At 34.0% G+C, this 12921-nt stretch overlaps 3 protein-coding genes across 3 annotated transcripts; 1 reads left to right on the top strand and 2 right to left on the bottom strand.

Moving 5' to 3' along the window:
- Positions 1 to 110: 110 nt before the first annotated feature.
- On the bottom strand, positions 111 to 2478 carry LOC131669682 (uncharacterized). The gene is made up of 4 exons (XM_058944738.1): positions 2071 to 2478; positions 1847 to 1985; positions 1498 to 1781; positions 111 to 1422 (listed from the first exon to the last, which is right to left on the bottom strand). The coding sequence occupies exons 1-4, from the start codon at positions 2212 to 2214 to the stop codon at positions 1090 to 1092; spliced, it is 900 nt and encodes a 299-aa protein (XP_058800721.1). The 5' UTR covers positions 2215 to 2478; the 3' UTR covers positions 111 to 1089.
- Positions 2479 to 3152: 674 nt separating this feature from the next.
- On the top strand, positions 3153 to 6877 carry LOC131669697 (serine/threonine-protein kinase STK11). Its single transcript, XM_058944773.1, has 6 exons — positions 3153 to 3841; positions 3994 to 4114; positions 4189 to 4374; positions 4449 to 4585; positions 4658 to 5001; positions 5544 to 6877. The coding sequence occupies exons 1-6, from the start codon at positions 3516 to 3518 to the stop codon at positions 5696 to 5698; spliced, it is 1269 nt and encodes a 422-aa protein (XP_058800756.1). The 5' UTR covers positions 3153 to 3515; the 3' UTR covers positions 5699 to 6877.
- A 130-nt stretch (positions 6878 to 7007) lies between these two features.
- Positions 7008 to 12902, bottom strand: LOC131669679 (vesicle-fusing ATPase 1-like). Its single transcript, XM_058944735.1, has 10 exons — positions 12749 to 12902; positions 12360 to 12448; positions 11588 to 11812; positions 10891 to 11518; positions 10592 to 10816; positions 10217 to 10516; positions 9677 to 9967; positions 9415 to 9599; positions 9181 to 9339; positions 7008 to 8442 (listed from the first exon to the last, which is right to left on the bottom strand). The coding sequence occupies exons 1-10, from the start codon at positions 12758 to 12760 to the stop codon at positions 8325 to 8327; spliced, it is 2232 nt and encodes a 743-aa protein (XP_058800718.1). The 5' UTR covers positions 12761 to 12902; the 3' UTR covers positions 7008 to 8324.
- Between the last annotated feature and the right edge of the window lie 19 nt (positions 12903 to 12921).

Genomic DNA, 12921 nt, shown 5'->3' with positions numbered 1-12921 from the left:
TTACATCTAAGGCAACAAACTTTGTATTATACAATTGTAAAAAAGTTTCCTAGTATAAGATGTGTGAATTTTGTAAAATAAAAACAATGTTTTCCACTGAACGCTTTACGTTGACTTTTTATTGATCGTCAATACCTTAATTTTTTGGAATTACAATTAACTACGACATTAGTAATTTACATTTATTTAATCAAATTCATTATAGCTCAACAAGCTTCATAATAATCTATTAAGTTGAAATTTCGTACAGCAACTTAAAAATGGGTCACTGGAGCACGTCATATCACATTTCAAGTCTTACATAGATTAAATATAAACGTGATTCATAAATTAAAATAAATCTTTACAATGCAATTTTAATATTTTCTATATCGCTAAATATAATAAAATTTCTCTTTCAATAGTATTAAACTTTTCCTTGTTCCAATCAATTACAATTCTTAAGCCTATAGAAAAAATAATATTCATTTCGAATCTTCATCATTACTACACAGTAATTAAGTATTTAAAATCCAGTACTCAAATTTTATAACATGAAACGATTCAAATACTAAAGTGATGATTCTTATAAGTAATGGGTTGAGTGTTATAGCGATGATACATATCACATTCACATCTTTGGTAATCTTATTACTTTTTAACATACAATCAAAATTGTACATTTATGCCTCCTGCTGGTTAACCACAGGTCATCTTAAAGTTATCAGGATTATTTGCTGAGATCAAAATATTAATAATTATTGTATATATTATTGGAGATCGTATTAATTACATATATCTAATGTCTACCTTCAGTTTGATTTATTTACTTATGATTTTGAATGAGAGCTCTATATATGTAGTATTTGCAATAAAAGACTTCTATCTTCTTTTTTATAATTTATTAGCTTGAAAATTTCTGATTCACTTAAATAATTAAAATAATGCCCTAATGATATATTGAATTTCAACAATTGGTAAAAAGGAAATATTTTTGAAACTACTTGAATTTCAGTGTGATTGTATAAAATAGTAGTGATTTTCTGGACTAAACTGTTTTGCTTTATAATAAAAAGTATGTAAAACAAGTTTATCTTACTTTCATCTAATCTAAACCTCAAAATTTGGTTGATGTATATTCACAATCTCATCGTACTTCGGGGGTGGTTTTTTATATAAAGGAGCTTCATCGGGTAGGTACACTGTAACCTTATTAGGAATACTTCGACTGACTAGATGTACTTTTTCTATTGGTTCAGGTGATTTATCAGGAGATAAACATAACCAAAGAGCAGACAGAGCAGCAGATGCAATCACAAATGCCAGTAGCCAACGAGGTATACCTGTATGGCGCGATGCACACTGAAGCCAATCTGACCCAGGAATTGATGTTGACTTTTCGCTTTCTATTATATATTCTGATGGAATGCCATAATCCACTGTCTGTAAAATAATAGCGTCATATTGACAAAACAATACATTATATATTTGGTTTCAATTTTATCATTTTTTACATACTCCAGAATCAATAGGAACAGTCTTGAAGTAAGTTTCTGGTAATTTAAAACCATCAGTGTCCCACCACCCAGGTAAGATTTCCTTTCCTAATCCGGGATCAGCTAACAAATCATTGTCAGGAATATCAGGTGACATGAAAAGTATATTAGGATGAGAACCATCTTCAATGCGAATAGCAATTGAGAAGAGGGATGATAAGCCACTAACAAGCTGATTTGCCATAAAAGCACATCCAATTCGACAGGCTATCAAGTCTTGTATGACAGTGTAAGCTTCTGTACAAGCTGAAAAAAAAATAGACGATTAAAAATGAGATTTATGTATTTAAGCATCATGCAATTAAACTCACTTGAGTCGCAAGCATCTAAGCTTGCATTTGTGTTTAAGTTGCTTGGCTCCAATTCGCGTCGTAAGTCGACCAAATTAAAGAACCTGCAGCCCCTCTGACAGCAAGTAGTCACATATTTACCCTCAGGATCGATGTCCTTCTACAACCGCGGTATAACGTTTCATATCAATCATTTATGTAGATTCGCATTAATCATTGGATCAACAATATCGAATGTAACGTACATTTGTAAGCGGTAGAGGTGCATCCTTGCATCGGTTAACACAAGGGTCTTCTTGTTTGATGATGTTATAGAAAAGCTCGGCTTGACACTGTTCCAAAACGAAGACGATCAGTAGCGGTAGTAAAGCTTGCAAATTTCTCGCCATCCTTGTTCAACCAATTGCTTGACTATTGATATTTCTATTATTTACTGCACATTTGCGTTCTCGGATGTCTGAACTTCGACTGATATATCACAAATTGTAGTTGAAAAATAATAAGTCGTAGCAGTATACGCTTGAAGTGTCTCTTGATAGTTAAGCAGGTACCTAACGAGCAAAGTTCCTCACGCGCAAGTCTCGCATCTCGGTTCACTTTTTACGTTTTGGTTGTTCGTATCGTGTGCAGGCAGATGCACTCTCATCACTGATATTGAGATGGAGTAACATGTCACCGTAGGATGGCGTTGTACATCGCCGCGCAGCTGCGAAAAGTAAATACAACTTTTGTATTTATTAATAATTACAATGGTTTCTGTTCATAATTGATTCTAATAATTAGGATGTTCACTTTTTTCTATCAGTCGCTTTATTAACTTCAATTAATTAATTCACATTCTTTTAAATATTAATAAGTATATGATTATAAGACTTTAACAGGATATAATTTTAATATAGTTTAAATTGATACAATTCTCTGCAACTTTTCTTTTTGATCATTGGTAAAGGTATATGATATGGTTTAGTACTATGTATTGCTATATCTCGTTTTTACTACTTTTCAACTACCGTCGGGTTCTAAATGTTTTTTAATAATTTAATTTTTAAGCTCAACAGTATAAATTACTTGTATAATTTTTGTTAGAATCATAAATTTATAAAAAATAATGAGACTGGATAATTAAAAAGTAATTTTAGCTTTCGTCAAGAAAACACATCGGATTGTAAGATAATAGTGACGATGTGATGTGGGATATTGTAGATTAAAAAATTATGAAATAAATACCGAATCGCCCTTTCTTATCGCTTCATACATTTTTGTTTCCATCGTTTCCCGGCAAACGTAATGATTTGCTGTGGTGTCTACGTGTGAGTTCAGCTGAGCAGTACGCAGTGAGTACCGAGCGAACGCTCACGTTTCGTAGCTTGTACTACGGTGGAGGATTTCACGCGTATGACACACACGCATTCATATCACACACAATGGCGTCTGTTAAAAACCATTTTTAAAGTAGCATCCGTGTACTTGCATATGTGTGCGCGGAAAAAGAATGTCTCGTTGTTTACCAGCTCGAGAGGAGGAAAACTGAGTAAATGGAGCGAGCCACGGTAGTGAAGCGTCGTCCAGGACGAGTCTAAATCTGCAAATGTAATTGGTGTGGTGATGGTCAATGGCTCGCCGGCAGTTTAAATTCTAGGTTAAAAATCACGAGACAAGACACGACGACGGATACACACAACGAAAGAAGATGAATATCTACGAGCCGGACGACGATATCTTCCAGGACCTCGAGCCGGTCACGTGGGGAGATATCAGTGATGAAATTGAATGCCTCAACGGTGTCGATGACGGCAACACGTTCTTCCACAGAGTTGCCTCTGATCAGATCATCTACGAGGAGAAAAAGCGCTGCAAGTACATTGGCAAGTATGTAATGGGTGACCTCTTGGGGGAAGGCAGCTACGGCAAGGTCAAAGAGATGTTGGACTCTGAGACACTCTGTAGGAGAGCTGTGAAAATTCTAAAAAAGAAGAAGCTTCGAAGGATACCCAATGGAGAGAGCAATGTCCAAAGGTGATTCATTCATTGAATATTTATTAGCAGCCTATTGTTGCTGTTTGTCTGGCTAAATTCAACCTCAAGTGCTTATCAGATAATTTTATTTCCAACTAATTTTCTAATTCTGAAAATGGAATAATTATGCTCTACAATTTGTTTTTCCACAGAGAAATTCAACTTTTGAAGATACTAAGGCATAAAAACGTTATCGGCCTTGTTGATGTTCTTTACAATGATGAAAAGGAGAAGATGTATATAATTATGGAATACTGTGTTGGTGGGCTTCAGGTCAATATTCTTGCTATTTACTACACATCATTCATAAATTTCCTTATAAAATAGAGTAAATTTTGATTTTTTAGGATATGTTAGAAAGCTCTCCTTGTAAAAAGTTCCCTCTTTGGCAAGCACATAACTACTTTTGTCAGTTACTAGATGGCTTAGAGTATCTTCATGGAAGGAGTATTGTTCATAAGGATATAAAACCTGGGAATTTGTTATTAACGCTAGATGGTACCATTAAAATCAGTGACTTTGGTGTAGCAGAGGTATTTAAAATTCAATTCCATTATATACCTACTCATATCTATAGCAAGTCTTAATAATTAGTCATTTAATTTAGGCACTGGACATGTTTTCCAAAGATGATACATGTACGACTGGTCAGGGCTCACCTGCTTTTCAACCTCCTGAAATAGCTAATGGCTGTGATTCGTTTGCAGGGTTCAAAGTAGACATATGGAGTAGTGGTGTTACATTGTCAGCATTAATTTTATACATATGATTATAATATTCACGAAGAGAAATTTATGACTGTATTATGGATTTCAGATATAATATAACAACAGGTGCTTATCCATTTCAAAGTGACAACATTTACAAATTGTATGAAATTATAGGCAAAGGAGAATATACTATTCCTGAAGACGTTGAAGATGATTTAAGATCGCTTCTTCAAGGAATGTTACAAAAAGATACAGACATTAGGTTTTCTTTACAAAAAGTTAGGCATCATCGGTGGACAACAAGCAATCCCCCAAAGACTTTAGAACAAGTACCATTTCCTCCAAGGAGAGGAGATGAGTGGCACACAATGACTGTCTTACCATATCTTATGGATCACCATTATGGAACTGACAATAATATTAATTACTACACAGAACGCGAGCTCAATGGTAATGTATTTTCGCTACCCTTTTTTTTATTGTTTTTCACTTTAACGAAAACTCGAATGTACAATCTAGTTATGATTTCATAACTTGATAAACAGTAAAAATTAATAATTTTGTTACCGTTATCTTATAATTTTCCATATATATGAATTTCTTTAAGTAACAAATTACGCTCTCTCATACATATAAACAACATATTTTTTTTAATTTTTCTAAAAGTTTAGCCAATTCTTGCTGTTGATAAGTGTCTGATATTTGAGAACATAAACTGTGTGACATTCTTAGTCTAACATTAGCAGTAAACAAGAGTATTATTACTTTTATCAACTAACAATTTTGGATTCTCTGACACTGTATGTTCACGTTTAATATGTCTTCACTAAATATTTGTAAGTGGTTATTGGAATTTTTCAACTCATGCGACAAATTAATTCAGTTCAATTATTAAAATTACGTTGGGTTTCACAAATGGTCTGATATAGTTTACATTAATTTAGAAATCGTTAATGATTTATTAATAAGTCTATATTCTTTAAATTTTTTAGAGGAAGCGCGAAGGCAAGAGGCAGATCAACATGAATTAGAAACAAACAATGTAGGAAATCGCCATAAAGTCAACATCCAACGTAATCGGTCAAGGTGGCGCAAACAAATCAGTTGTATTACCCCAAGAAGATTTCCTTCGTGCAAGCCTTCGTGATTGCTTCTCGTCCGTTCGAAGCTCAAATTCCGACTGTTGCCGTTGCTTTTGTGATATGTACCATATTATAGACGCCATCTGTTTCGTTTTGTTCTCAGAAAATTTATTGTTTTTTTTTAATTTTTTTCATTTATTTATTCTTTTTTTAATACGACGATTCGAATACAGGTATTACGCTTCATTTCTTTTAGAGTCTTGCAGCTTGTTTTTTTAATAGTTGGATTCTGTATTAGTTTTAAAAAGTGTTTCTTTTTTAAGGTATACAATGTCTCAAAAGTAAAAAAAAGTGTTATTTTAAATGTGCAAGTACAAATATGTCGTTATATATCCGTGTGTACAAAGAGGAAGATCGATGAGGATAAATAAAAAGTATTTTTGTTTAATGTGGGAGCGTTGTGTATATTGATTTTGAATAGGTGGTGAGAGAACAATGTTGTTGAATGTGACGCCAAGCACAAATAGAGAAATTTTAAAAGAAATTTTTATAAGCTCAGTATTAACAGATGATATGAATTACGGTACCACGTGTAAAAACATGTTATATATTATTGCCTAGCCCGGCGTAATGAAATAATTTTACGAAAAATGATTCATATCACTATTGTCTACCAACTGCCATTACATGTGAAGTGAATTCTCTCAATTCTAAACTTTAAAAATGTAATTAATATACTTTTAACAACTTTACCGATTGAATTTACTATTGAAATGTTTAATAAGTGTAAATTAAAACAGTGCGATTGTAAATATGTTGTTGATTGGTTACACATTATAAAAAAATAATAAAAAAAACGTTTCTAAGCCGGTAATGATACTTATTATGTGAGTTTTCAGAACTTTAAACTTTCTTTGAATGTAGTTTAGCTTTTGACAAGTCGTTCGCTTCATTTGTATCAAAGTCTACAGTTTTATTTGCGTACTGTAGTTATGCGATAAATATTTAACATTCTACATTGTATATAAGTAATTTGTAAGTTGGAAATTGAAAAATTGTTATTCAAAGTATTATAAATAAGTTTTATTATAAGATTGTCAAGTGATTGCAAATGGTTGAAATATGCATGTTCATCTTGTTTTCATAAATATAAAATAATATAAAACCATTTTTTATAAAAAAAAGTAGAAAAGAATGTACCATATAGTTGTTTATAAAAACTAATTTGTTTAAATGAAGTGCGACAATATGAAAAAACAAAATATAATGAAACAAGTCTTAATGAAATTTTGTATTTTTATTACCTTATCTTATATTGTTTTTATTTGGGGCAGTATTATTGGGACTGTTAAAAGTGTAACTTCGAATTTTTATTATATTGACATTTATTGATATAATCTAGCAGCGATAGATACAATTGAAAAAATGTACATAATACATATATTTCAATCTTCGAACAATAATTTTAAACAATGATTTTTTAATTTAATTTAATTCAGAGTATACATAAATTTATGTTCACATTGTTTTTTTCAAAAGAAACAGTTGAAGTATATTTTATGACGGCTGACTTCAACCAAGATGATAAGGTAGAATAATTTAAAGCCACTTTTAGTGTTTGGAAAATATGCAAATTATAAATATGTATAAAACAATAAATAAAAAAATATCTTTGTACAATTAACTAATGGAATGACTTCGTAGCTCGATCTCAATAAATAGTGGCTAATATCAAATATCATTTACATTTCCAGCTAAGAGAGATAATCTACAACATTTTTTTTCTAGTCGTTCCATTCAACAATTGACACGGTATATTATGCTTAAAAAAATAATTCTTTGGGTGGCAAAAATGCTTAAATCTGATTTAATGTAGACAACAACTCCATGATTTCATTATTCCTGATTTTCTAAAGATCACAAAATAAAAATAAATAGACAAACTAGCACATGACTTTTACATTACCAAAAAGTCTATGGAAGCTATTTGTTATACAATTGACTTTTAAAATATATTCATCTTCTTTCGTATTCTCATTTTTCTCTTTTTGTTACAGCTTACAGTTTGTCTTTTCCCAAGAACTGAGCCGAAGAAATTAGTGAAATGAAGTACGCCGTTCACACACAAAATCAAGAAAAATTAAAACACGTTACCACATTGTAGTTTAATGAAAAAAACAAGTGCCTCACTACTATTTTTTTCTCTATTGGCTTATGAGTATGTTAATATTCAATCGTGCTTACAATAATCAACGCTGTACATGTACGTTTATTATTTATACAGGAATTCTATAATGTTTCGGGACTTGATCAACAAGTAGCTTTTGTATTATTAAATAACATTGTAATGTCAACATACGAACAGATAAAACCAAGGAATGCACATCTGATACGGCATCCTTTGTCAATTAGAACAAACTGAAGTTAATGATTCTTGGTCATAAGCCCAAGTCAGACTTAATTTTAAATACAATAATAATTAAACTATTAGTATCTAATTATTTAAATCTATTGGCCTATTCGGAATAAAATTGCAGTGCCAATTAATTTATTCTTTTTTTCTTTTCTTTTTTCATTTAAAGCCAAGGTATCGTCTAATTACGCTAAACAATGTTGTTTCACTATAGATAGACTTATAGTCCTTGCTAAACGAATAGATAAATGAAACTTTAGTCATGTTAAGGTACAGTTTTATTCGAGGCCGCCTTCCTCTTCCAATTTGGTAAGGAACTTGATCACACGATAATTCGGTTCCACCTGTCTTGCCATGTCGATCAGACCTAGTAGTTTCTTGATTCCGATGAAAACTCTGTAATTAAAAATTAATTGTAATGTATTTTACTCACAATGAATAAGTGAGCAATTACTTGGTTGATTAAATTTTCAAAATAATCTACGTTATAAACAAGTTGACGATGAAAAATAGGGGATAGTCCAAAATATCTAAACATGTACTAAAACAATTCCAAACAGAACTCATAATAAAAATGTGAAAATAAATTATTATTATGTTATTAATATTGTTTTCACTTTTAAACTCTCCGATGAATGATAAATCCATTTGATTTGACGTGCACAAAAAGCTTAATAACACGAGTAAAACTAAAATAGTAAATTATTACACAGTATTGGATTAAAAATGTGACCAAACATTTTTTTCTTTTCTTCATTCAATATTTTTTGATAACTTTTTAATCAAAAACCAGTGGATTAACAAAGGTTACTGGATGGTTACTGGAACCAATGAAGTAACAAAGGTTACAAACACGCGAGCAAACTCAAACTGCCAAAAGCTTGCCGCTATCTAAGTATCTAAATACTAATTTATGTGTAATTAGATCGCTTTACTTGATAGGACTTGGCCTTTGTACGTTTGCCTTTCGATTAGGAAAAACCCAGTTTCGGCTGCTACACATTCCACGACAATGTCATAATTGTAAAAATATTACTTTAATTTGACAAACTTCAAATTACTTTAGGCAACATTTGGTCGCATGAATCGAAATCTAATTACTGAAAAATAGCACATCGAATAAAGATTAATTACCTTTTTCCTTGAAGTTTTGCATGAAGTGACGACAATTCCTCTTTTGAGAAAAGCTCAACTTCCTCCAATACTGACAACAAGTGGTCAGGTGTCGACAAATTGGGGACATGAAGGATGGTGCTGAATGCGGTAAGAAGTTCCATATCTTCCAAAACTTGCCTATGACAAAACAATGGTAAATTATTCTACTATTTGTCAATCGCATGATGTATAATTCATCGCTAGGAATCCTACCGGCGACTTGTAGTACATAGGATTAAAAGTTTGCGGCCACGTGGAGGTAACTTTTTCAGTAAAACTAGTAGAGCTTGCAGTGTCAAATTGGAATATCGTGGACCAATAGGACCATAATCGAGTAGGCGCTCGATATTGTCCACAACGATACAGCTGAGTTGAGATCGATACGCATCGTCAAAGATCTACAAAGATAACAATAGCATTATCAATGCCTTGAAATATGAAACTATACCCAACGAATCAAATAAAAAATCCACACCTTCCTGATTGATAAGCATTTCGCGGATTCTGTGTAACCGACCATGTCTTCCGGTGTGCAAATCTTGACGAATGGAAAGTCTGAGTTCTTGGCAATTTGAGCGGCGAGTGCAGTTTTACCAGCATTAGGTGGTCCCTCGAGTAAAATCGAGACGAGACCTGAACCTTCAGCTGAACGAGCTTCCTGGATATATAAATTGCCATCGGCAAGAATGTCGGCCACTGGTCTGCCCCAATTGATGATACCTCGAGTAAGTAGTTGCTCTAACATTTCAGCACTCGTTCCGAAAGCCTACAAATTTACATTTTCCAGTTGTACATCAAAATTAAGAGCTGCATCTACAAAACAATACTATACATAAAACTGGAGCATAAAAAGCTTCCACAAATTAAAAATTTCAATGAATTGAAATTTCTTCGATTTTAAACAATTCCCTCTTTGTCTCCTAAAAGCCCTTGCCATGTATTATCTAATTAAATCAATTACAAATGCAAATGGAAGTAGTCATTCAAACTACTTGCAATTTCTTAGAATACTTACAGGCTTGATGTCATTCTCTAGTGCATGAAGGAAATCCGTCCTCGACACCATGAGCTTTTCCATAGCAGAAGGATCCACTTCAACTTTGCTCGATGCCTTAATTAGCCTATTCATGGCCGTACTTTGCGCAGCACGAACAAGACCTTCCAGCTCAGCACCACTGAAGTTCTTTGTAAGCAGCGCGAGTTCTTTCAGATCGACGTCGGGTGCGATTTTCTTGTAGTCCCGCATTCTCGACGTGTGAATACCAAGAATTTGAAATCTTCCATGCTCGTCTGGCAAACTGATTTCCATTTGCACCTGTACTCGGCATAATAACGAAGATGTATTTAAAATTCATTAGTTTTATATTATCTTTTTCTACGGAATACTTACTTCTAATCTACCCGGTCGCATCAAAGCCTCGTCAATCATGTCGCGTCTATTAGTCATGCCAATAACAAGGATATTATTCAGCTGTTCAACACCATCGATTTTGGCGAGCAGCTGATTGACCACGGTATCGTGTACACCGGTGGCACCGGCAACGCTACCTCTAGCTTTGCAAATTGCATCAATCTCGTCGAATATTATTATGTGAAGTCCACTATTTGGTCCAAGCTACGGCAAAAAATTAAAAACCAATTATCAATATTCAATGAATACTTTGAAGATCATAGTAACCACAAGCTTACTCGTTTTTCTTCCTCTTCGGCATCAGCAAACAGCCTCCTAATATTGGCCTCGCTTTCACCAACATATTTGTCTAAAATCTGAGGTCCATTGACAATTTTAGGTTCCCTCGCGTTCAACATCTGTCCAATTTGCCTTGCCATGAGGGTCTTACCAGTACCAGGTGGACCATACAACAAAATACCTTTGACATGCTTGCACCCAAGCTGTATGACTACTTCTGGAGGGAATACGCGGGATGCGAAAGCTCTTCTAAAGATTGCACTGAACTCTTTATCCAAACCACCAATACCCATCTTGTTAAAGTCCCAGTCGGGATTAATGATCGACTGACGCGTGATTTTTCCTTGCTTCGTACCGGTAAGGTTCAAACTGGAGTTGGGTGCCTTTTCAAATGTCACCACAGTATCGCCTAGAAGTCGACCCATTCTGGTTTTTTTGGGTTTGGCTTCTTGGCCAGCTTTGATTGCTTGAAGATCTGCTGCTTCTAGGCTCTTTACAACTAAACCTAACATCTTTTTCTCTTGAAATTGGAATGCTAACTGTTGTCCTACTGTAAATGCTTGTCCTGCAAACTGCATGAGGAAGTCTTTTGCCATAAGTTCTGTGTCATACGGTTCCAAAGTTGTGCTATAATTGATATTTCTCATAAGATAATATATAAACAGATAATTTCTTCATTGACTGTTGGATACTCACGTTTTCTTTTGCAGAAAATCTGCTTCCAATGTGATGCCGCTCAAGAATTCTGAAGTAGATGAGGGATCGAAATAGTAGGGTTTGACCTCGATCTCCTGATTGAGGGATAAGGTTGCCCATTTTCTCTGTGGCAAGCTGAAGCCCACCGTACCCCTGTCGACTTGAGGACAACATTTGACAGAGAAAATAAAGTGCTGGTTGGGTCCAGTTGATACTTCAATATGTCTAAAAATAAGTAGATAATTTTTCATTCATGTTTCATTCACTTATGTTTTATTATATGATAAATAAAGTCTCTTTCAGCATCAACAATGGAAAAATAAATTTATCAAATTAATAATAATTACACTTAGTATAGAGTTATTAAAAGTTTCTAACATCTAGGTTTGTCATTCAAAGACAACCAGTAGTAAAGTATTTTAGCATGATGACTCATATGAGCACATAGTTAAATTTGGTCACTGAAAAATTGAGTTTTAATATTTTACAAATACACTACATAGACTACAACTAGCATTTATTAATGTTTACATTATTGTTCGCGTTTAATGTTACAATATTTCAGTGAAAAAAAAATTGGAATAGTGAGAGAGAAAAGACCTTGAAGAAATAAGGCCACCTTTCTCTCGACACGGCAATCAATACACTTTCTTCGTGCACTTGACAGCATCGACAAGTCGTTGAGTATGCAAACGAAAGTAAAAGTACAGTAGAAGAATGATGCAAGGTGTCGATGAGAAGAGAGAGAGAGAGAAAAAGACAAATCACTCACTTGACATCATCGCCAAAGTCAGCCCTGTTGACAATGGCACAGTTGGTGAGACTAAGCTCGTCGGTAGGACACTTGCCTGCTCGCATACGCTGAAATTGAGATAAAAAAAAGTCGTCAATGTGTTGTTCGATCTGTTATAACGCTCCAAACGCACGCGCGGCCAACTCACGCACAACATATCCCAGGGGCAAGAGAGATCAGTATCTAAAGCGAAAAACGAGGCTACAAAGGGAAGCTCAGTAATACAAGTCGAGTCGATGCGCAATTCGATCTGCGTATGGGACACATTTTTGCAAGTGCGACATTACACCTATCGGCCTTTATCTTCGCAACTTACTGTCATGATTCTACACATGAACACGTTAATATTTGATCGACTTTCGACTTACCATGACTGTCATACTATGCCAGCAGAAGTCTACAGGGAGAGATTAAGTGTTATCGCTGCCTGTATCTGTGTGCGTACGTTCGACAAGAACAGTCGACGTGATACCTGCAATGCAGGCGTACTGATACTGAAAAACCTCAACGTAGGCGGCGATGGAAAGGCAATATAAGAGTC

The sequence above is a fragment of the Phymastichus coffea genome, unplaced genomic scaffold, assembly GCF_024137745.1.
Source record: "Phymastichus coffea isolate CEN01 unplaced genomic scaffold, Cenicafe_Pcof_1.1 PCOF00096, whole genome shotgun sequence".
NCBI classification, from domain to species: Eukaryota; Metazoa; Arthropoda; class Insecta; order Hymenoptera; family Eulophidae; genus Phymastichus; species Phymastichus coffea.
This window is presented reverse-complemented; position numbering and strand designations above follow the sequence as displayed.

Excerpts from the sequence above, each read along its gene's own strand:
- LOC131669682 (XM_058944738.1), bottom strand. The coding sequence starts at position 2,214 with ATGGCGAGAAATTTGCAAGCTTTACTACCGCTACTGATCGTCTTCGTT. Across the intron at positions 1,782-1,846 it reads CTTAGATGCTTGCGACTCAA|CTTGTACAGAAGCTTACACT; the intron begins GTGAGTTTAATT and ends TTTTTTTTTCAG. Across the intron at positions 1,423-1,497 it reads CTGTTCCTATTGATTCTGGA|ACAGTGGATTATGGCATTCC; the intron begins GTATGTAAAAAA and ends ATTATTTTACAG.
- LOC131669697 (XM_058944773.1), top strand. The coding sequence starts at position 3,516 with ATGAATATCTACGAGCCGGACGACGATATCTTCCAGGACCTCGAGCCG. Across the intron at positions 4,375-4,448 it reads GTGACTTTGGTGTAGCAGAG|GCACTGGACATGTTTTCCAA; the intron begins GTATTTAAAATT and ends CATTTAATTTAG. Across the intron at positions 4,586-4,657 it reads TGGAGTAGTGGTGTTACATT|ATATAATATAACAACAGGTG; the intron begins GTCAGCATTAAT and ends TATGGATTTCAG.
- LOC131669679 (XM_058944735.1), bottom strand. Across the intron at positions 10,517-10,591 it reads TGCGACCGGGTAGATTAGAA|GTGCAAATGGAAATCAGTTT; the intron begins GTAAGTATTCCG and ends TGCCGAGTACAG. Across the intron at positions 9,340-9,414 it reads CTATGTACTACAAGTCGCCG|GCAAGTTTTGGAAGATATGG; the intron begins GTAGGATTCCTA and ends GTTTTGTCATAG.